This window comes from Marmota monax, unplaced genomic scaffold, assembly GCF_021218885.2.
Source record: "Marmota monax isolate L192 unplaced genomic scaffold, Marmota_monax_Labrador192_F-V1.1 WCK01_AAM20220418_F8-fsc00118, whole genome shotgun sequence".
NCBI lineage: Eukaryota > Metazoa > Chordata > Mammalia > Rodentia > Sciuridae > Marmota > Marmota monax.
In genome coordinates, this window is record NW_026695231.1 from 1,800,747 (window position 1) to 1,822,401 (window position 21,655).

General features: G+C 43.1%; 1 protein-coding gene across 5 annotated transcripts in view; it reads left to right on the forward strand.

Annotated features, from left to right (window-relative positions):
• The window catches only part of Smyd2 (SET and MYND domain containing 2), a 52,438-nt gene that overhangs the window by 23,132 nt on the left and 7,651 nt on the right, over positions 1-21,655 (forward strand). For 4 of the 5 annotated variants that reach the window (XM_058577049.1, XM_046438468.2, XM_046438467.2 and 1 more), the window contains 8 exons: positions 4,914-5,024; positions 7,320-7,380; positions 8,087-8,211; positions 14,017-14,084; positions 16,586-16,688; positions 18,617-18,727; positions 19,635-19,755; positions 20,889-21,063. In XM_058577049.1, coding sequence (XP_058433032.1) covers positions 4,914-5,024; positions 7,320-7,380; positions 8,087-8,211; positions 14,017-14,084; positions 16,586-16,688; positions 18,617-18,727; positions 19,635-19,755; positions 20,889-21,063 — 875 coding nt within the window. The remainder of the gene's footprint in view (positions 1-4,913; positions 5,025-7,319; positions 7,381-8,086; positions 8,212-14,016; positions 14,085-16,585; positions 16,689-18,616; positions 18,728-19,634; positions 19,756-20,888; positions 21,064-21,655) is intronic. The other variant, XM_058577050.1, reaches the window with a different exon arrangement.

The following is a 21,655-nucleotide window of genomic DNA, read 5'->3' on the forward strand; positions in this document are numbered from 1 at the left end:
CCAGAGGGAAGGTTCAGTGGGTGATGCGTAGAAACGTAACAGGAGGAAATATAGAAGACACAGAAATTGCTTTTTAGGTAGGCTGTTATTTTACAACCTGTGTGTTTTAATGAACTATATTTATATTTTTATAAATATATCTGGAAAGCTACGTTATACTGTTCACTCTGACTTGTTCATTGAGTTGTACCATGACACATTCAAGAAAATGGTTTTAGGAAATTTTTATATAAGGTAATCATTGTGCAATAGAGCAATCTGGAAAATATTTCTTTCTTTCTTTTTTTTTTCTTCCCATTTTTGATACTAGTGATTGAATCCAGTGGCACTTTACCACTGAGCTATATTCCCAGTCCTTTTTATTTTTTATTTTGAGACAGAGTCTTGCTGAGTTGCTGAGGCTGGCCTCAAACTTATTATCCTCCTGTCTCAGTCTCCTGCATCACTGGGATTATAGGCATGAGCCACCATGCCTGTCTTCTGAAGAATATTTCTTTACCTTAATATAAAGGAACTTTCTTGTGTTTTGTAAATGGAAGTGATAGGGCTATGAGTGTGCTTTTGAAAGTAGAAGGGGCATGTCCTTATAGGGATAGGGTCAAAAAAAAGGGAAGAAAGATGTAGGAAATTTTGATTAGAAATTTATGGAACTGTAGGAAATGTCTGATCCATGCTTGTTGGCCCCTGTTATCGTCATGTATTGTTAGCAAATGGGACAAAGTCCTGTTTTTGGTGCTGGTTGAGCTCTTAACACAGCCATAGGTAGCATCCTAAACTTGGCCCATTCTTTTTTTCTAATGTATAACATCACCAGTAGGAAGAAATGTATGTGAATGACTGAGGAGGTCCCATCACTCTGGGAGTACAAAGCAAAGTTCAGGCCCGAGTGACGGCTCTGCAGCAGTGGCCATCTCCCTGCAAGATGGCCAGTTATCCACCTGACCCTTTTTCCCACTATTTCTCCTGAAGATAATGGTAGTGGAAAGCATAATTCCTGTGCCATTTTCTTGGTAGTCCACATTTTAAGAAATCATATATGCACATGTACAGGATGGATTGCTTTGAAAATTTCATTAGAACAATAAAAACACTGAATGTTAGAGTTTGAAAAGGGGTTTCACAATGACAATTGGGTTGCCTTATCCAGGAAGGCAGTGTCATTTGCTCAGCATAAAAGTGGATCCTGCAGTACTCTTTCTTTTCTTCTAGTGCTGGAAATGCTTGTGTACCATGAAACAATTTTGTAACTCTTTATGCATATTAAAACATTTTTTGTCCATGCAGAGAAATGAAAGTTATGCATAGCACTCACCGTCTTGGCTGCAAATGAGTTAGAAGTTTAGAAAGAACAATCATTACAAAAAAGTGTCTTGTCTCAGTTTGGTTTTGTAAGTTTATTATATCACCAAATCTGTGCTCATTATAGAAAAATCAGAAAAGTACAATCTGAAAGAAGAATAGAACAAGTATCTTATTCCTTGAGAGAAAAACCACTAGTGACATATCCTTTGTTACATGTCTTTCTGGATCCTTTTTGTACATGTATATTACTTTTTTAAAAAATGGATCCTAGTTTATATACAGTTTTTCAAAGATTGTCATCAGGGCAGAAAAAATAGCTTGAATTTTGGAAAAAAATATAAAATTTTAGAAAAACTGAAAAAATGTTTTAAAAAAGTAGCAAAATCAATGTATACAACAAAACTGCCAATATTAAAAACAAACTGTTAAAGAATATAATTCATTTGTATTCATCTGGTTAGCCTTTTTTTTTTTTTCCTGTTTTGCCTAATGTGGTTGCTTATGGTTTCTTATGAGCAAAATTAGGGCAGGTTGCTTCTGTCACATTTTCTAAGATATGTGGATTCTGTGATAAAAGAGCGTTTCAGAATACACTCAAAATAGGGACTGAGGGTGTGACGCAGTGGTTGAATACCTGCTAGCATGCATCAGGCCCTGGGCTTAGTCCCCAGCATTCAGGGATTCTTTCTTTCTTTCTTTCTTTCGAATTAGAGCTGAGTATTGCCCTTGTGACATATCTTATCATTCTTTCCTCAATCCATATTTCTCATCACCTTCAAAAAAGAAAGTGAGACATTATTATTATGGTAAATCTCCCTTGGTGAAACTTGTGTGATTTTGCATGTCCTGAAGTTTGTCCAGCTATCTGATTTAACTGCCATATGTGGGACTGCATCGAGTTATAGGTGCTCTTTTTTTACCTTGTGTTCTGACATGGTCATAAACTGCTTGAAGTCAAAAAAGACTTCCCAGGCCTGCCTCTAGGGTCAGTGGCAGACATGTTGAATGACTAAATGACCCAATAAATGAGCAGTTATCAGCCTTTGTTAAGAGTGTGCTGTGTGTCAGGGGGCCCTGTGCTTCTCCTGGATTAGTTGATGAGATCCTCAGAGGACCCCTTAGTGATTGCGTGAATGCCTGATTATCCCAATTCGAAAGGTCCTGCCTTTGTTGGTAGTCTTCAAGCTTTATATCTAATTATCACTGTTGGAAGGTGTAAAATCATAGACTTAGGATTCTGGACCTGTTAAGTAACTTGGGGATCATGTTATTTGCAGGCAAGGAGACAGGCGCAAAGGGATTAAGAGGTCTGCAGCGTCGTATACTGCAGAGTAGAAGAAGAATGCAGGTTTCCACATTCCAGGCCAGTGTCCCTCCTGCTTCCCAGGACTCTCCTTTCCTCCCAGAACCTTTGTGATGGTTAAATTCTTTCCCTTGAGGACTTCATAAACATCAATATTACTTATTATTTATGTAGACATTAATCTTAATTATTTATACATGATAAATTACATAAATGTTAATACTTCTTTCTCCCAGGAGTTCATCATTGTTTATGAACAACCAAAGCACAACCCAGAATTCAGAAAACCAATAGCTTAAAGTTTCATCAGAGACAGAAATCTTAAGTTAAACTTTCCTTAGAGTTCCTGGGGTCATAGTGGGCACTTGTTAATTATTCTCTGTCCCTGTTGGTGATCTTCATTTTGTTCAGGTGTCCAAATACCTCTTTTGTCCTTTCCTGTCTGCTTTGCTGCTGGGGAGGGAGCTGATTAGACTGTTGGGAGCTGGACCCAGCTGTCCCCACTTCTTCACCTCATCACTGTGCGCTTGTTTTAGACTTTGGCTAAAAACAGATCCTCTGCTCCCTTGTGCATATCTTGTCATTTCTTTCTCTCCCTGCTCCCAGTTATATTTGGCATGGTGTTATTTAACTCTGCAGAACATCTTGGCACAGAACTTGGGCCATGGGGTTGTGCCAGGTACGGCACTACATCATTAGTGATATTGTGTCATCCCTTTTCAGGATTGGGGTAGAGGGAAGGAGACAGGGGACATCTTTATTCAACGACTCTGTTGAGTGCCTAATATATTAAATATAATATATTAGGTGGTAAGAAGAAGCAGAAAACAAGGAAAGGAAGTGATGGAGAAAGGGCTTTTTTGGACAGAGTGGTCAAAGCAGCTGTCTTGAGAAGGTGACCTGAGCAGGATGTGGAAGGGAGGAAGGAGAGAGCCACGTGGGGAGCTAGGAGAAGCCAGTGCTAGACAGGAAGTAGTGCAAGGTGAGGAGAGCGTGGCAGGAGGTGGTGGTGGAGTATCAGGCGCTCCTGTCCCCTGTGGCCTTGCAGTTCATCTCTAGTACTTTGCTTGTGTCTGAGATGAGAAGCCACTAGAAGGTTCTGCACTGAGGACTGGTATGACCTGAGTTTGTTTTACAAGATCTCCTGGCTGCTCTCTTGAGCACAGTCTGTGAGGGCCAAGGGCAGAAATGGGCATCCAGATAGAAGGCAATGGCATGTCCCTGGTGAGAGATATCGGGGCTGCTCCCGGGTTGAGAGGCATGTGGCCAGAAGGGATCAGAGTCTGAATGTTTCTAAGGGCAGAGACAGGATTGCCAGAGTTCAGTGTGGGGCGTGGTGAAAACATTGTGGCAGGGATGGCTTCAGGTTTTGATGCTGGCATCTGAAAGAAAGCACTTGCCATTTTCTGAGCCCAGGAAGGCTGAGAGAGCAGAACAGGACAGGTACTTAATTCCCTGTGCAAGAGAGTTCTGCAGGCACCCATACAGAAACTCTGACATTTCCCTTCCCGAAAGAAATTTTCCCTTAGCCCTTTATCCCTGTAAGCCTTTACTCCATTTCTCCCACTTTCCACGTATCCTTCCATCCTCTCCTGAATCCACTCCCAGCAGCTCATCACTCTTCCAAAGCTGAGTTTGTGTGTGTATGTGTGTGTGAAGCCTCTGAAGATACAAACAATTCGATACCATCTGATGGCTTATCTACCCTGAACCTCTGTCTGCCATGCCCTCCATGATGCCTGATCAGTTTTCAGTCATCAGCAGCTCCCGTGCCATCATTTACTACCTTGTCCTCCAAGTACTTTTCTTCTTCTGGCCTTCAAAATGCCGTTGTGTGCTTCCTCTCCCTCCACCTTCCCCATCACAGTGGACAGCGTCTCCATCCTTCCAGGAGAGAGAGCTGACCCTTTACCACTCTATCTGGGCACAAAAGCTTCAAGATGTGACAGAAAGGAATATGGTTCTTTTTGAAAAAAATCAAGTAAATCTGAGAAATCGGCGTGCTCCATGGGAAGGGTCTGTGTAGTTTGGAATTACGAAGGTCTGCGAAACGGCATGAGATGCTCAGTATAAAAGCGCAAAGCAAGTCGTCTTATCCCAGCAACCTTGGCCAGGCCTGTGTCCAGGTTACAGTCATAGCTATCTTAAAAGATATTGTCAATCTTTGGCATTTGTGGCCATCCTCATGTTGTCCAGAAGGAAACATATTGCACTTGACCTTAGCAAGGGGCACTTACTGCATCCTCTCTTCTCACACTTGATTCTACTGCGTGTGCGTGTTTTAATAATGTTTAAAAAATCTTCCCAGAAAGAAGATTGGCCCATGCACAAGCTGGAGTGTTCTCCCATGGTTGTTTTTGGGGAAAACTGGAGTCCTTCAGAGACTGTGAGGCTAACAGCGAGGATTCTGGCCAAACAGGTGAGGAAATTAGGACACTGTTCAAGTGCATTTGTTTATTTTTCCTCAGAGGTCAGAAAATGAGACACTGACCGATGGTGATGATATCCTGTTGAACATCTGTGGATGCCGTTCATGTCCTTGTGGAAGTGTGGGAGGAACACTGCAGGCTCGAGCTTGGTTCACTGTCTGCCCTGGGCAGTTAGGGTGTTCCTTAACCCAGACCAGAAGTGTAGCCACGCCTATTAAATTCTAGGTTTTCTTTGAAACCAGTTTACATAGAAAAACCTGACTGCAAATAATTACTAGAGCTTCCTCAGGAACCAGACCAGTCTGAGAAACTTTGAGATTTTCCCTCTTTCCTTTCTGAGTGGAATGCACGGCTGTCCCCTTTTCCTTTCTGCTCTTTGTTGTCTCCTTATTTTCTTGCCTGCACATAGGCAGGGATGCAGAGCATGCCACCAGGATGATGACACGTGCAGAGAAGAGAAAGAGTGGCAAAGTAGAAACTGAGGCAAGTTGGGGAAGGAAGAGGGGAAGGAAGAAGAAAGAGATGGCGTTCTCCAAAGATGATACGAGACTGTTTCCCCCCTGTTTGGTTGGTCTTTCCCACCTTTAGGATCACTGAACACATTATCTTCAGTGGCCCAAACTGAGAATGGGGAAGCACCATAGGACTGGCTCGTCCCTGTGGCCAATGCAGTAGGTGGTATGAAGTTCAGGAGGCCTGAATCCGTGGAAGTCTTTTCTCTGTGTTGATGGAGAAGTTGGTAGCAAGGCCTCAGTGTTGTTAATCTTTGAAGGCCAAAAATTTTATCCACCTCTTTCTTCCATATACCTTCTAGCACCTATCCCCGCTTAAAATTTCTCTATATTTTTTAGTCTAAACCAAGTGTGAGTGCAGACATACATCTGTACCCAGGCTAGCATCCTGGGGTGTATAAACAGAACACTATGTTCACCTTGGGTCTTGTTACCAAAAGGCCACATTGCTGATCAGAGCAACCAGAAACATTCAAGGGATGCCATGGACTGAGACCAGAAAATCAGAATTGTTTTCCCTGGAGGGGGCTAACTTTTGGGTCCTTAAGAACAATTGCCTTTAAATTTATGCAGAGTAGATGGTGGATAAAATGGGTTCAGGGAAATGTTCTGGCAGGCTGAGGTTCAGGGCAAATAAGCCATCAGATGGTATCGAATTGTGTGTATCTTCAGAGGCTTAGGAGACTGGTCTTCTGACTTACTGGTGTTATTTATAGTGTCATGTTAAGAATTTAGAAGAAGCTGGTCTGCTTTCCTGAATGAAAGGTTTCCCAGGCAAGATGACTTATTAGTCTTACAAAAGTGCATCCTGTGAATGGAAGATTTTGACTCCCAAAAAAGAACTATTGAAATGTTTTGACACCAGGAGGGGAGTCTGAATGCTATGATGAGTTTACACTAGTTTCATTCAACTTTTGTTATAATTACTACTACCACTAATAGTCTATTAAATGAAAAGTTACCTGTCCGTCTTTTCATCTCTATAGGCCTTGATGATTAAAAAACCAGGCCATTTGTATTCTAGTAGCTTGCAAAGGATTAGGGGAGACAGGCTACCAAACTACCAAGGGGAAGCTTAACATGTTAACTAGGGAGGTGAGAGCGCCCTGCTAGACCACCTGTATCCCCAAACTGAATAGCCAGATTACAAAGAGGAGGCCTGGGGCCAGCTCCAGAGCTCTGCGTTTGAACTCTTGTCAACACCAAGTTTATTCATGTTCTCAAAGCCTAGCGGGTTTACTATTGTTAGCTCCTCTTGGGGTGTCTAGAACAAAGACAGCAACACGTTTAAAGTGAATCTGGGCTCACAGATACAACCAAAAGTGTTCTTTTTGAAACACAGAATTCGAGATCATTTTAGCCTATGCTTAAAGAAAGTGTAAAATGGATGGGGGGTTTGATTTTGTTCCTTTTTAGAAGGAGAAATAATAAATAGGATGGTTTGCCTGTAGACTCAGCCCTTTTAAGTAAGGGCCCTAAAAAGTTGTTTTCTGGCCCTGTTCTTTCCCATAACAAGCATTTCTGAGCCTACTATGTGCGTAGTATCCTCAGGGTGTTGGAAATGCAGCAGACATTTCAGAAAGCTTTTTAAAAGAGCCCTTTGGATTTGGATGTTGGGCAAAGCACTCAGAGCCCAAATGGTGGCTCCTTGGGTAGCTTTCTTTACTTCCTTGAAAACTATTGTTTTTCTTTATGTTGGTGTAAAAGTGAAGGCACTACTTTTTTACACTGGTTGTTAACATCTGTGTCTGTGATTTCTTCCCCAATTACTAGAAAATCCACCCAGAGAGAACACCTTCAGAGAAACTGTTAGCTGTGAAGGAGTTTGAATCACGTAAGTCTTTCTGTGACCGGCTAGGCAGTTATTTTAGCCACGAATTTAATGTAGATTAGATGGGATTGAAGCAAGAAAGAGGCTAGCTTCATCTCTTAGTAGGGATAGTGATTTTTAAATTATTTATATATTTATATAATATTAATAGTGATATTTAAATTATTTTGACTTGTGTGCTATTTTGAAAAGTGCTTTTAACCTTTTTTCTCTGAGTTGACAGGTTTATTAGGAAATAATTAAAGGGAGATAAGAAGTCATCAGATGAATTATTTCATCCCAAGCCATGTCCTGCTGGCTCTCCCAGCATGCAAAGTATTTTTGGGTCTTTGCTGAATTGCAATCTGTAAACCAGTGTTCTTACTGAAAGGCATTAAATCAGGGCGATCCAGTTGCTTGTCCCTGCCCAGGTTCCAAGGCTACTTGGGGGTCCTTGACCACACTAGGTTGGTTATCAGTTTTTACCCCTTAGTCCTGACCCCACTGCTAATGGTCAGTTGAAATTTCACATTCTGAGTGACTTCCAATTGTTAGAGCAAGAGAAGGAAGAAATGACATGCTGTTCTTTCCTTAGGTTTTGTCATTAGATCGAATGATAGGGAAAAATGTTGACATTTTGGATTTTACCCTTTCTTTTTCATGCTGTTTAGAGTAAGGAAACCAGCAATAGTGTTTCCTCCAGGGTTGGTAATGGGCTTCTTACCCACAGATCTGGATAAGCTAGACAATGAGAAGAAGGATTTGATTCAGAGTGACATTGCTGCTCTCCATCAGTTCTACTCCAAGCACCTCGAGTTCCCTGACCACAGCAGCCTCGTAGTACTCTTTGCACAGGTAAGGATGCTGGGGTCAGGCAGTGCTTTGGCCCCTCCCTCTCTGAGCTCCTGGCCTGAGCACGAACTCAGCAAGGCTGAAGTGAAATAGAACGTTGGCATCCCTTGACAACAAGGCACTCGGCCCCTGGGTCCTACATTGTCACACCTCACTAGGTGACCTGAGCAGGCCAAGGTCCTCTCTGTGCTGACCCTCACTGAGTAGGGAGCAGAGGACATCCCCCTTGCCATTGCCTCACAAAGAGTTCATGAAAACAAAGGAGCTGCCAGTGCTCCAGTTTTCTAGCACATGTCCAGCTGTCTAATTCTGACACCGTTTTACTTTCCCGTTCTTCAGTCTTCTATTTGATAGAAAATGTCCTTTTGTCTCCACTGGCGAAGGCTGTGCTGATAAAGCAGAGGTTTACAGATACCCCGAGAAGGGGGCCCTCTCGGATGCCTGGGCAGCCCCACTCGTCCAGTGCATGGAGTCTTTGCTGCAGGTTGCTTGAGGGTCTTGCTTAGAGAAGCACAGGTTTTCCAAGATCAGATATGAGAAACAAATCTAAAACGCTTCCAGACAACAACACCTTGGAAGTGATTAAAGACTTGGACACTAGGCCATTGGAAAGGCTAAAGCTTGAACAGTGTTGGAACAAGAGGAGAAAGGGTGCCACCATCAGAATTTGGCAGGACGCAGTCTTCTCCTTGTTGCAAGGGCTGCCCTTCCTGGCCTGACTTGCTACACTGGGTTTCTCTTCCTCCATAACCTTGTAGTTTTCTCTACATGTTGGACATTTCGTTGAAGGGAACCTTCCCATAGAAGGAAAGCCTGGAATGCTATTCTTGGGCAAGTGGCTACATCTGTTGCCAGAACCTTCAGTCTCTAGGTGTATGAAGAACCCTGGGGGCACCAACACGTTTTTGTCTTAGAATGGAATGTACATCACCTGTGTTCCCTTTGACCTAGTAATTCCATTTTCAGGAATCTGTTCTAAGGAAGCAATCAGAGATATGGTCAGAGATTGACCTGCACGTTGTTGGTTATGGGGTTCTTTTAAAGTAAAAGGAAGAAAGGACTGGAGGGAAGGAAGGAAAAGGAGAAAGGGAAAGGGGCCAGCAGTCAGAGTGTGATTAAACAGATTGTGGTGTAGCCCCTGATTGAAGTAACATAGCCTTCGACACAACAAATAAATTGTGTTTGAAGACTGCCTGGAGATGTGGGAAATGCTGATGACACAGCATGACATATAAAAGCAGGATGGAACGTGTGTAATATGGAAACATCCCTGCGTGGAAGGACTGCATGAGGTCAGTTGGTTTCTTCTGAGGTGTGGGAAGTGTTTGCTTTTTTTTTTTTTTTTTTTTTTGAGGGGCTGGGGATTGAACCCAGGGTCTTGTGCATTCGAGGCAGGCATTCTAATGGGTGATTTTTCTGGATTTTCTACAATGAACATGTATAACTGAAAAAATATAAAGAAGAAAAAGGTTAAAAGGCACACTTCCTAGGATCTGACTTCCTTAACAAGACCCCTAAATCACAAGAATTAAAATCAAGAATCAATAAATCGGATTCAAATTAAAAAGCTTCTTCTTAGCAAAGGAAACAATCAATAACTTGAGGAGAGAGCCCACAGATTGGGAGAAAATCTTTACTACATGCACCTCCAATAAAGCATTAATCTCTAGGCTATCTAAAGAACTCAAAAAAATCAACACCAAAAAATCAAATAACCCAATCAATAAATGGACTAAGGAACTGAACTGACACTTCACAGAAGAAGAAATACAATTGATCAACAAATATATGAAAAAGTGTTCAACATCTCTAGTAATTAGAGAAATGCAAATCAGAACTACTCTAAGATTTCATCTCACTTTGGTCAGAATTGCAATCATCAAGAATACATGCAACAATAAATGTTGGCAAAAATGCTGGTGGGACTGCAAATTGGTGCAACCACTATGGAAAGCAGTATTGAGATTCCTCAGAAAACTTGGAATGGAACCACCATTTGACCTAGCTATCCCACTCCTTGGTTTATACCCAAAGGACTTAAAATCAGCATACTACAGTAATGCAACCACATCAGTGTTTATAGCCGCTCAATTCACAATAGCTAAACTATGGAACCAACGTAGGTGTCCTTTAATAGATGAATGTATAAAGACATGCGGAATATATAGTCAATAGAATATTACTTAGCTTTAAGGAAGAATAAAATATGGCATTTGCCAGTAATTGGATGGAGTTGGAGAATTTTGTGCTAAGCGAAATAAGCCAATCCCAAAAAACCAAAGGCTGAATGTTTTCTCTAATATGTGGGTGCTAATTCACAATAAAGTTGGGGGGCACTAGAGAAGAATAGAGTTACCTTAAATTAGGTAGGGAGAAGTGAAGGGAAGGGAGGAGAAAGGATGTGGGGATAGGAAAAATAGTAGAATGAAACAGGCATTATTACTGTATGTGACTGCATGACCAATATGATTCTACAACATGTACACTCAGAAAAATGAGACATTATATCCCATCTGTGTATGATATATCAAAGTGCATAAATGTGTTATACTGTCATGTATAACTAATTAAAACAAATTAAAAAAAAAAAAAACCTTACACATAGAAAGAAAGGTCTTTCACTACTTTTACCCACTTCTATGCCCTGAAGAACCACTGTTAAAATTCAGTGAATTATTTTAATAGACTTTATTTATGTAGATATATTTCACTCTGTAACTGTCATAATCAGAAAAAAGTTATTCCTTATAGGATAAATAATCAATTGAAGTTATGAGATAGAAGTAATTAAAAACCTTTCTGATTTTCACATTATCCTAATTTACACCATATTTTGGTAAGCATCCTAAGATGGAGGATTGGGGCAACAGTGGAAAGTTGAAGAATTGACATCTCTTAAATTTTTTGAGAAACTAGATTTGTGATTTTTTTTTTTTAATGAGACATGCATGTCTGTATGAGAAAGCAGAGCATTGAAATAGATCATCTCTTAAGCTGGGAAAAAAGATAACTTTTCCCCTTAACACAGTCATACATGTTGATGTGACTTGTCCGTATTGAAGTGATATTTTCATAACAAAGTAAAAGCACTTGCTCTCACAAGTACAGGTATATTTGTGGTGGAAATGAGTCAGTTTTTGGACTCGGAAACACAGGGCATTTATGTGCCTAAGAGAAAAATACACTCACACAAAACTGTAGTCATTCATTTCTTTTTAGACTTTATATTTATCAGATTACAGTATTCATTCTAAGATTGTATGGATACACACAAACATTCACACATCTTTTTTCATATGGAAATTTGAAAAGGTACATTTAGTATCCCAAACAAAAATGAGAAGTGCAGCTCCCTCCCCATGCCACCCTGGTCCTGTGCCTCAGCGAATGTCTGCTGTCTCAGCTTCTGAGCCCTTCCTCAGAGGAGACTGCTGGGGATTAAGTGGCAGCCCAGCAGCAGCTGGTAGCCAAAGGTGACTGCGCTCTTTCAACAGCATAGTTAAGGTGTGTTTTAATCACTGGGAATGTATACATGGTTGGGAAGTGTATTTTTGGTGTGTAGCCTACATCTGTTCTAAATGCTAATTATGAAAATAGCTTTAGCAAGGCACTTACGCCTGATTTGACTTGAGGAAAAAAGGACTATGGCCCATATACCTTTCTCGATGTGCAAGTACACTTTTCTTCTCTAGGGATATCTCAGAAGGGAGGGAAAGCTGGCAGGAAAATTGCTATGCAGTTTGGCTTAAACACTATCACCGCCTCCCCAAAAGGAACAGTAATGACTCTTAAGCTTCCAAGAGCCTCTGAAGAAACACCTGCACTCTTCCCCAGTACGGGGAGCAAGGGCAGGGAATAAAGTGAGTGATGGTCAGGATGGTTCAGCCTGAAGGAACCCAGAGTTGTAGGCTGGTCCAGCTGGGCTCGCTGCAGAGGAGGGGATTAAAAAGCAGAGGAGCAAAAATCCCATCATCCAAGGTGGTCAGGGCCTATCTGTCTCTGGATTCATTTTGATAATTCTTGCTAAATTCTCTTACTGATTCTGCAAAAAGCTATTGTCATTATGGGTGCCGGACCTTGTCTAGTGTGAGACTGTGTAGGTCATTTTAGCACCTAGCCAATAAAGTGCTGGACACATGGTTCATACTCTAATGGATTAATTTTGTTGAATGAATTAAAATCCTAACTTACTTCTACTTAGTGTTGGTTGATAGTCATTGGTAATGGTCATTGAGTAATGTCCCATGACAGACTTGGTCAGGACACTTGGAATTGGCACACAAAAATATAGTATGCTAAGTAATCTACTTAGAAGGGCCCAACCCCTGGGGATTACAAACAAAGGCTATTATTTTACAACCTGTAGTGCCTTCCCATCTCCCATTTTTTTTTCTCTCTTTTGGTAAATAAATCAAACCTGTCACTGCCCTTACTTGAGTGCGTACCACAGTTTCCAAGCCTTTGCCAGTGGCCCTTTTGCTTTAAGTGAAAGAGCTCCATTAATATTTGAGAAAGCCATCTACTTTTAGAAGAAACATGGTAGAGTGTGAAGAAGCCAGGCTTTGCAGTCAGACTGGTCTGAATTCTGACTCCTGACATGCTACTTACTATTTCATGTCCTTGAACAAGTCATTTAGCCCAACCCCCCCATCCAGCCTCAGTTTTCACATCTGTAAAATGGATTGCTATAATAATGCAAGAGTTGCTGTGGATTTATGAAGTGTTAGATCTTCAGTATCTAACCTGGAGTATGTGCTCACTGAGTCTGACTAGGTGAGACTCAGTGCTGTTTTTACAAGCTCTTCTGCTGATCTGAGATGTTGCAGTGCAGGTGTGCAAGGGTGAAGTCATTCAGCACGCAGGCCTCACAGGATCAGCAGGAGTCTGGGCCTTTCCAAAGCTCACTTTGTGACTGTAGACCAGCTAGTGCTCTTCCCAGATCTCAGATTCATCTTTTAGAAAGTGAAGTGGCTCAGTTCCCTTCCAGCTGTGAAATTTTAGATATGTATGGAGAACATCCACTGAGTTGTCTCCCAAGAGACTGTGTGTCCGTGGAGGCCTCAGATTTTTGGTGATTTCTATTTCTATGCATAGTACCCTACACATTGAGCCTCTCGATAAGTATCTGTGGAAAGAATGAATTTATACAATCTGGAAATTGGCATGTGGAGTCCATTTTCAGCCTGCTCATTCTGAGATCTTCAGAGTTGCCTTGGACATGTTGGTTGAACATTTCTTTTCAGGGATGAGAAGGTGACCAGTGGTTGATTTGGCTGAGACATGAAAGGCAAGGCCTCAATTCTCTTGGCTTCTGACCCTTGGTCCCTCTGCCTATCAAAGGGAGGGACAGCAATTCTATTAGAAGAATAAAGGCTTTTGCAGATACTTTCTCACCTTCTAAGATAGGCCCTGGATTAAGTGGTTCCTTTTTTAAGAGCAAAGGACTTGGCAACGAGCTCTACATCACATCAAAAAGCTGTGGCTTAATTAGAATTAGACCAAGTACCCTGGCTCCCCTGTTAATATGCAGACTGTAGTCTGTGCAGCCACAGGAGTCCGTCCACTGTGTGCAGGCTGGTGCACGAAGAGTTAGTCAACCCCCACCAGTTCTGCTTTTGTTTGTTTACACATGGGACTGCTGAGTAAATTTTTTTGAACAAAGGTTGCCCTGGCTAAAAGGTTTTAAAACCACTAAACTGGAACATCTTCACAGTTAATTTGTTAAAAGTCAAAATTAAAGAAATGATCCCTAAAGCTTGAGGGAAGCTTTAGCTCGTTTTTTTTCTGTCTCCCCCCTTTTCACTACAGGTTAACTGTAATGGCTTCACAATTGAAGATGAAGAGCTTTCTCATTTGGGATCTGCGATATTTCCTGAGTAGGTTGAGTCTGACTTCTTTTCTTTTCTTTGTACTTATTTAACACTAATTTGATTTTTTTTTAAGAATTTTTATATAACCCACCTAGCTGCATGTGGCAGACATGAAACTCCAAGTGAATTAAGGCAGCTTTTTAATCTGCCAGATTTCAAAATATTTCCCCTACACTTAAGGATCTGAAGGTAGTAGTTAGGAGAACAGTTGCTTGTTAAGTCCTACTAAGCAGAGAGCTATTATTAAAAGAATATTTTACAGTGTGCATGGAAGGAGCAGCCCATGCCCTGCTGAGAAATTTGCTTTCTGCACGTGTATGCTGTGGAAATCTTTGGGTTTCTTAAACTCAAAGTGAAACATTAATTTCTAAACAAAAAATTGGCCACAGACTTATGTAGAAAATACACAAACTTCTTGTTTCAATTGTCCTTTTTTGAAAAATCCAATAAAAAAACAGCACAGTTTGGAGAGAGACTCTGCTAAAGTAGTGAACTAGAGAAAAAATTCTAAGAACTGTCAGATTTTTCTCTATATTTCAGGAGTAATTTAAGAAAGGCTAGCCAGTTGACAAATGAAGATCTTTATAGCTCTGACTTTAATGGAATGCCAAGATTGGCTTTGCCCTTGTCCTGATGGAATGGGTATTTCCAAAATAACTCAGTGCCCTGAAATTCTCAGGTGAAGTTGGGGGAGCCTTCCTGTATACTTCTGTCTGAATTAATCCCCATTGTAGATTACGTCCATCTAAAAGGAGATTGCTCGCTACATACCATAGGGTCCTTGGTTACCTTAACATGTGTGGAAACCCCTAACACTATGCACTGGCCGAGGGTGCTATTTTTACTCCTGGAATGTGTGTAGCTGCCAGGCTTCATTCACCAAGTGGGTCAGAAGGAGAAGAATCCATACAGGTCTGCATCTCCTGAGCACCTGTCACAGGCTTGTTGGAACCAGAGATACAGAAAGTTTCCTCATGATGCTACTGTTCCTGAGACCAGCCTAAGCAGTTTGAATTGTGATAATAAGAAAAGAGATGTATTTTGGGAAAGGTTCTTTTTAGCCTTTTGCTCTTGGGAAAACGAAGAGAGAGAGAAGGGGCATTGGATTCTGTGGAAGAGGTGTATTACAGCAACTTCGGTAATCACATGGTCTCTGCAGGGTTTTGTGCCCAGTATCTTAAAGAGGAGGCTAAGAGGAAGTGGTGGTGTCTAGATATCACCCTCTTCCCCCAGTGATGATCCAGAACAGGACTTACTTTAGGCCCCCTGCCTTAATGAAGTTCTCCCACCTTCTTACAAAGATACACAGAGGTCTGTTGAAATAAGGAATTACTTAACACTTTCTGTAAGGAGATTTTAGAAATCGTTGGGGAACCACCCTTTTGGTGCCTTTGTTTATCAGATTTCCTGGGCCCTGGTTCCCTGTGCATCACTTGTCAGGAAGCTGGGTGGGCTGTGGTGCAGGGAAGAAGTATCCCCCCCCCCCTCCCGCTCCCAAGACGAGACTACAAGACTGGAACCTGCTACCTGTGTGTCCCAGGCACAAGCCTAGCTACACACTATACGCAGACCTCTAGCAGGGGACGGCCACACCCAACCTGGACATGGCACACCCTTGAGCATATTCTCATCAATCTTGGCGACCCCTTTCCTTTTTTGTATGTTTGGGGCAGGCAGGAGAGGTGTTCTGGTCACCAAAGATCAGACATGTGGCACTGGCCATCAGAACAGTGATACATACATATGTAGGAGTGTGAGCCCCAGTTTCTGGGCAGTTTTAATTGGGGGAAAAATCCCCTTGGGCAGAAATCATATCGGCATTGTGATTTCAAAGGCAGCATTTTCAGAGATCAAGCACTCTTTCCCTGTAGTTTAGAAATTTCTGTTCTCAGAACTTTGACCTTGATATAATCAGAAAGCTCAAAGCCCCTCGCATAGGCGAATCTCTCTCCTTCTCGTTGTCCCTGAAAAGCAGACAGTGAGCAGCAGGAGCAGTAATGTCCCAATTTTCCAGATGAGGAAATTGAGGTGCAGACAGACTCCAATGGGCTTCTCTGCAGCTTCAGGGGCCACAAGCCCTCTCTCATGCAGGCAGCTGGTATTTCTTTGCCTCTTAAGGAAGTGTGAGAAATGATCCATTTGGACAAAAAGCCACTTGGAAACAATAACTCATTTGTCTTGTATATAATGTAGCTGAAGGTATTGCATTTTGGTCCCGCGTCTACCAGGAAGGAATATTTATGGCATTTTTTAAAATTGTGTTTAGCTTAGATAGCAGTGTTTTGATTTGTGGGTTTCACTTTTCAATGTAGAGTTTAAGATTTTAAATATTATTATAAATGCATACAGATCAACTTTTTAGAGTAATCTAAGCTGGCTTTCACCTGTCTTTTTGTTGTTTTACAAAGACTCGTTTCCTCTAACTCAGCAAATAAGTGGCCAAGGAGTTACTGAAACTGTGCTGTCTGTGCTGTTCACAAAACTGGGGTTTCTCTTCTGGTTGACAGTGTTGCGTTGATGAATCATAGCTGTTGCCCCAATGTCATTGTGACCTACAAGGGGACCCTGGCGGAAGTAAGAGCTGTACAGGAAATCAGTCCTGGAGAAGAGGTATGTGGCCACAGGTAGCTGTGACAGTGGGCTCACGCAGCTGTTCTAAAAGGCAGTGCAGACAAAGCTGTGTGGTGTGGGGGAGGTACTGTTGGAGTGATTCCAGCATTAAACTGCCAGTAGGAGCACTGGTAGGGGCGGTAGAGGCACCACCAGCCCTTCCCTCCCCCAGTGTAGGGACTGGGAAACAGCAGGTCTCCATCACCTGCTCACTTATCCCTTCTCCCTTTCCCAGACTTCTCACCTGGAAAAGGCTGGCCTAGTGGATGGCTGTGCAAATTTTCTGTGCTCTTTAAGTAGCTCCCTAGCAGGACATATGAACTTTCAGGCACTGTGATCACATATTTGAAGTTCAATTTCTGTTTAATTTGTAATGCTATTTTATGGACATTTTAAATATAATTATTGGGGTGCTAAATGAGAAATGCTTAGATTTCTTTGAAAGGTATTAACTAGTTCTCAGGTAGATGAGGAATTGGTGCCCAGTATATAGATTGGCCCCTCTACCCGCTGCTAAGCCCGTGGTGCCGAGGGTGTCCTATTCAGGGCCAGGCTGTCTAGGTTTACAGATGTCTGATGGAGGCATCCTAGATTCCTCCTTGTTAAAACATAGTTTTAACAAGGGGTCAGAGTACAACTGTTGGGCCCCAGAGCTCCTGTGGGCTGACTGGAGGGACAAGGGGTTTGTCTCCTAGAAAGGCTCAGCTTGAGCCATGAACAGTGACACTGGAGTGGCCTTTGTCGCCATCTTCTGGAACCTTCTGTTGGTTGCACTGTGTCCATCAGTCATTTCTAAGAAAATCAGGCCAACTGTTGCCGTGTGTGGCAACGCAGGGCCGGCCACGGTTTCTGTCGCCTGCAAAGTCTCACAGATCTTAAATGCAGTAACTTCATTTGGGGAATTCACTACTTCGGGGGCTTCTTGCCCTTCAGAGAGGAAGGAATCCATTCCTCAGTATCAGAATGAGCCGTGTGTCCAGTCCTGTTCTTTGATTGGAGAGCTTGGCTGCCCCTGCTGTTCCTAGCCCTGTGCTGCTCCCCCGCTGCTTGCCTGGCAGTGCCTGAGGTCACTGGCACACTGGCGGCTTTGAGAAATCCATCTGTTCAGGCAGACATTTGCCTGATTGTGTGGGATGAGCAGCCAGTGCCGTCCCAGTGAGTAGATAATGGACATCTCAGTGCTGGCCCTCTCCATATGCTCCAAGTCTTAGTTATGGACCCTGTTACAAAAAAAGCAAGGACAGAACAACCCTGTGAGCCCAGAGGTAAGACTGTCCACTTCAGGATCAGGAACTGCCTGCTGGCTGAGGCCACAGCAGGTGGTGTCCTGAAAGCTATGTTTTCCCTGCCCTGACTTCCGAGGCCACCAGAGCCACAGGTGTCAGGTTCTAGAGCTGTGCCTCTTGCTCTGTAGCCTTCTGATGTCAGGAGAAAAGGTGAACTTAGCAGGACGTGTGTGTTCCCACTCTCCCCTGTGTGCACCCAGCAGTAGCAGCAGCATCACCCAAGCATGCCAGGTTGTGAAACAAAAGAGGCCAAACAAAGGCCGGGCAGAGAGCACACAGGCCCAAACCCAGGGATGAGTCGACTCTTAGCCCAGTGGGTCCATGGCTTCTGTCCATGAGACTAAGGACACACCCACAGCCTGCTCTGTTTGGTGAAGAACAAGAAGGCAGGGAACCTTTCAGCCCTCCAAGTTGTGGTTTAGGAGCTCGGATTCTGTAGATACTCTACACCGCGAGGAGCTGGACATGTTAGGTGGCTAGAGTTTCAGAAATCAGTGCCTTAAGGTAAACAGCAGGTTCCTTGGTGGTGGCCTCCTTATCCTCTGTCCCTGCAGTACTACCTCAGGTGTCCACAGAGTTATGAGAGTAGTATGGTTGACTTTCTCTGTGGTAGATTGAAGCTTGACCTTCTTGGCCCCTTAGGTATTTACCAGCTATATCGACCTCCTGTACCCAACAGAAGACAGAAATGATCGGCTGAGAGATTCTTACTTTTTTACCTGTGAGTGCCAGGAGTGCACCACAAAAGACAAGGTATGTCACTGATTGGCCAACGGCTGGGACTTGTGCTCTGGCTTGGGACCTCTGCTGTGGATGCGCTTCCCTGTCTTCCAGGCAGATTTCCTCCTGTGGTGTTTTTGACCCTTTTGACCCACCTTACCAGACAGCCAGAGGGAATCCAGTCAGACCAGGTCTCTGTTGAGACCTGTTCCCCAAAGCTGATGAACACATTTCCATTCACTGTACAAATAAGAGAAGGATCTGCCAGATGCCCGTGTCTTGAAAATGACTGTTCAAAAGAGGGGAGGGAAGAGAGCAGGTGAGACTCGGGTCCAAGCTCTCCCACCTCCTCATGGAGGTCATGGGATTTACCCCTGCTCTGCCCAGGTTTGTTTTGTCAGTGCCACCCCTCCTTACTCTCGTCTCTTGATGCATTGTTAGGTGAACACCATCTGCCCATAGCAGATATATTCTTTGTTTCCTACCTAGGGAAAATCATCTAGAAAATCAAGATTTTCGTTTTTTTAAAAAGGTAATTGAGTGCCAGGCAAGCTCCAATAATAATAATAATAACAACAACAACAATAATCTCAGCTACTCTAGAGGCTCAGGCAGGAGGATAACAAGTTTGAGGATAGCCTGTATAATTTACTGAGACCCTGTCTCAAAATAAAGCTGCTCAGTGGTAGAGCATCTCTGGATTTAGTCTCCAGTAATACACACAAGCACGCACATACACACACATACATATGGGTGTGTGCTCGAGAAGGTAATGGCTTATTGAATCCGCCTCTTAGATATTGTCCAGTTTCCTCCTTTTCTGCTGTAACTTTAGAATGGCCAAGTCCTGCCTCTGCGTGGGAATATGTATTGAGAGGTTTCCTTATCCGTATGGTTTCCATGGGAGGTAAAGCCTCGCACTTGTGGATGTTTCCCTCAGGATACAGCCAAGGTGGAAATCCGCAAGCTCAGCGACCCCCCAAAAGCAGAAGCCATCCGTGACATGGTCAGATATGCGCGCAACGTCATTGAGGAATTCCGGAGGGCCAAGCACTACAAATATATCCTTTACAACTGTGTGGGCAGCTTACTGTCCCTCGCTGATGAGAAGTGGCAGGAAGTTGGCAAGAAGGAGCAGGAGGGGGTGTATTTGAGATTCTGGATATTGAAAGAGGCCTGCCTCTTGGTGATGTGTGAAGATGTATTGACCAACCATGACATGGCATCAACTTTGTCATGCGTCACTGTGCTGTTCTTATTTCTCCATACTTGACTCCTTTGGTCAGGAGCTGCTATTGCAGAAGACTGGGGAGCCATCCCTGGCAGGCTCTGTTTTGCTGGATATTGTGCTTTGGGTAGAGCAGTGTCAAGAGTCTGATTATTTCAACTCCTCCCAAGGGCACCAAGTAGGGTTGTTGCCACATAGCAGATGAGGTGGCAGTCTTGTAGGTGCCAAGTAGCAACTTGCCCAGGGTATACGGTTGATGGTGACACACCTAGGTTCCCAGCCTTGCTGATTACCAGAATCCATGTTCTCAACCACTGTATTATAGCATTTTGGGGGGATTTGAAAAGGGATTGGATTTGTACCCCAGAGGGCAGACCTTAAAACTGGCGCGAGGAAATTGTGGAAAGCTGTTGTTTTTTAGCATAAGAATCTTGAAGGTAGAGGGTGTAGCTAGGTGGTGGAGTGTATGTTTACTATATGAGCAGTTTTGGGTTCAGTACCCAGCACCAGAAAAAAACCCACACCTTGTCATGGTGGGTACAACTTCATTAAAAAGGCTGCAGCTAAAGTGCTCAGGGTTTCAGTTTGGTTGAGAATTTGAATTCAATGAAAAGACTGAGAACTGATTCTAATCAACATTGTTTATATCAGAGCTGAGGGTCGGTACACTGTGGCTGAAATTTCTTTCCTAGTTTATTTCTTAGAGAAAAAAATGTAATTCCTTTCTCTTTTGTTTGGCTTTCTGTAATTTACTGAACTCAGGCCTTGCACACGCTAAGCAAGCCCTTGGCCACTGAGCTATGCCCCAGCCCTGTAACTTATTTTTTTCAGGTGGTGAGGGAAAGCATGGAGGGGACTAAAATAACTCCTTGAATACTGCCTGGGGAAGGACAGGGCAGCATCCCCTGCTCACCCCCTCCTGCTGTTTACCCCCATCCCTCAGTCATTTCCTTGACACCACAGCACCCCCTAGTGAGCTGCTGGAGATCTGCGAGCTCAGCCAGGAGAAGATGAGCTCGGTGTTTGAGGATAGTAATGTATATATGTTGCACATGATGTACCAGGCCATGGGGGTCTGCTTGTACATGCAGGACTGGGAAGGAGCCCTGAGATACGGTCAGAAGATCATTAAGCCCTACAGGTAATTGCAGTGGCTATTTCGATTATCCTAGCATGGAGTGGGATTGGGTTGTTTCAAGGGCACAGGGTAGCTGTTTCATCTTCCTGTCCTGTGTTATAATACACCTAGAATGGCTGCTGCTTCTCTAACCACACGTAGAGGTGCAGATGCAGGTGCAGCTGCTTCACTGACCCTGGCCCGCTCCCTGCTCCTAAGGAGGCAGATTAAAGTTAGGCAGGGGAAAGAGTAAAATCCCTCTTCAGTCCCATTCAGACCTGTATTCATAATAGATAGTTGAAAGTAATATTAAAAAGTATTAAAAAGCACCAGTTTGCCTCTGTACCCCTTCCAAAGTAGATGGCCCTTATGAACTGGTAATTGTTGGTCTTCAAACTATGCTTTTTCATCACTTTTCACAACTTCTCCTCTTTTTGCGTTTTCAAGTTGCAGTCTCACTTTGTGTATGGGAAAACTGGACTAGCATGTTGTCTGTGGTCATTTAATGCCTCCCTCACAGGTTTGAAGAAAGCAAGTTGGGTTTTATTTTGTAGTAGTAATACTTAAGCCATAGGGAAATGTCCTGTCCCTAGGGGGTTATTAAACTTCAAAGTAT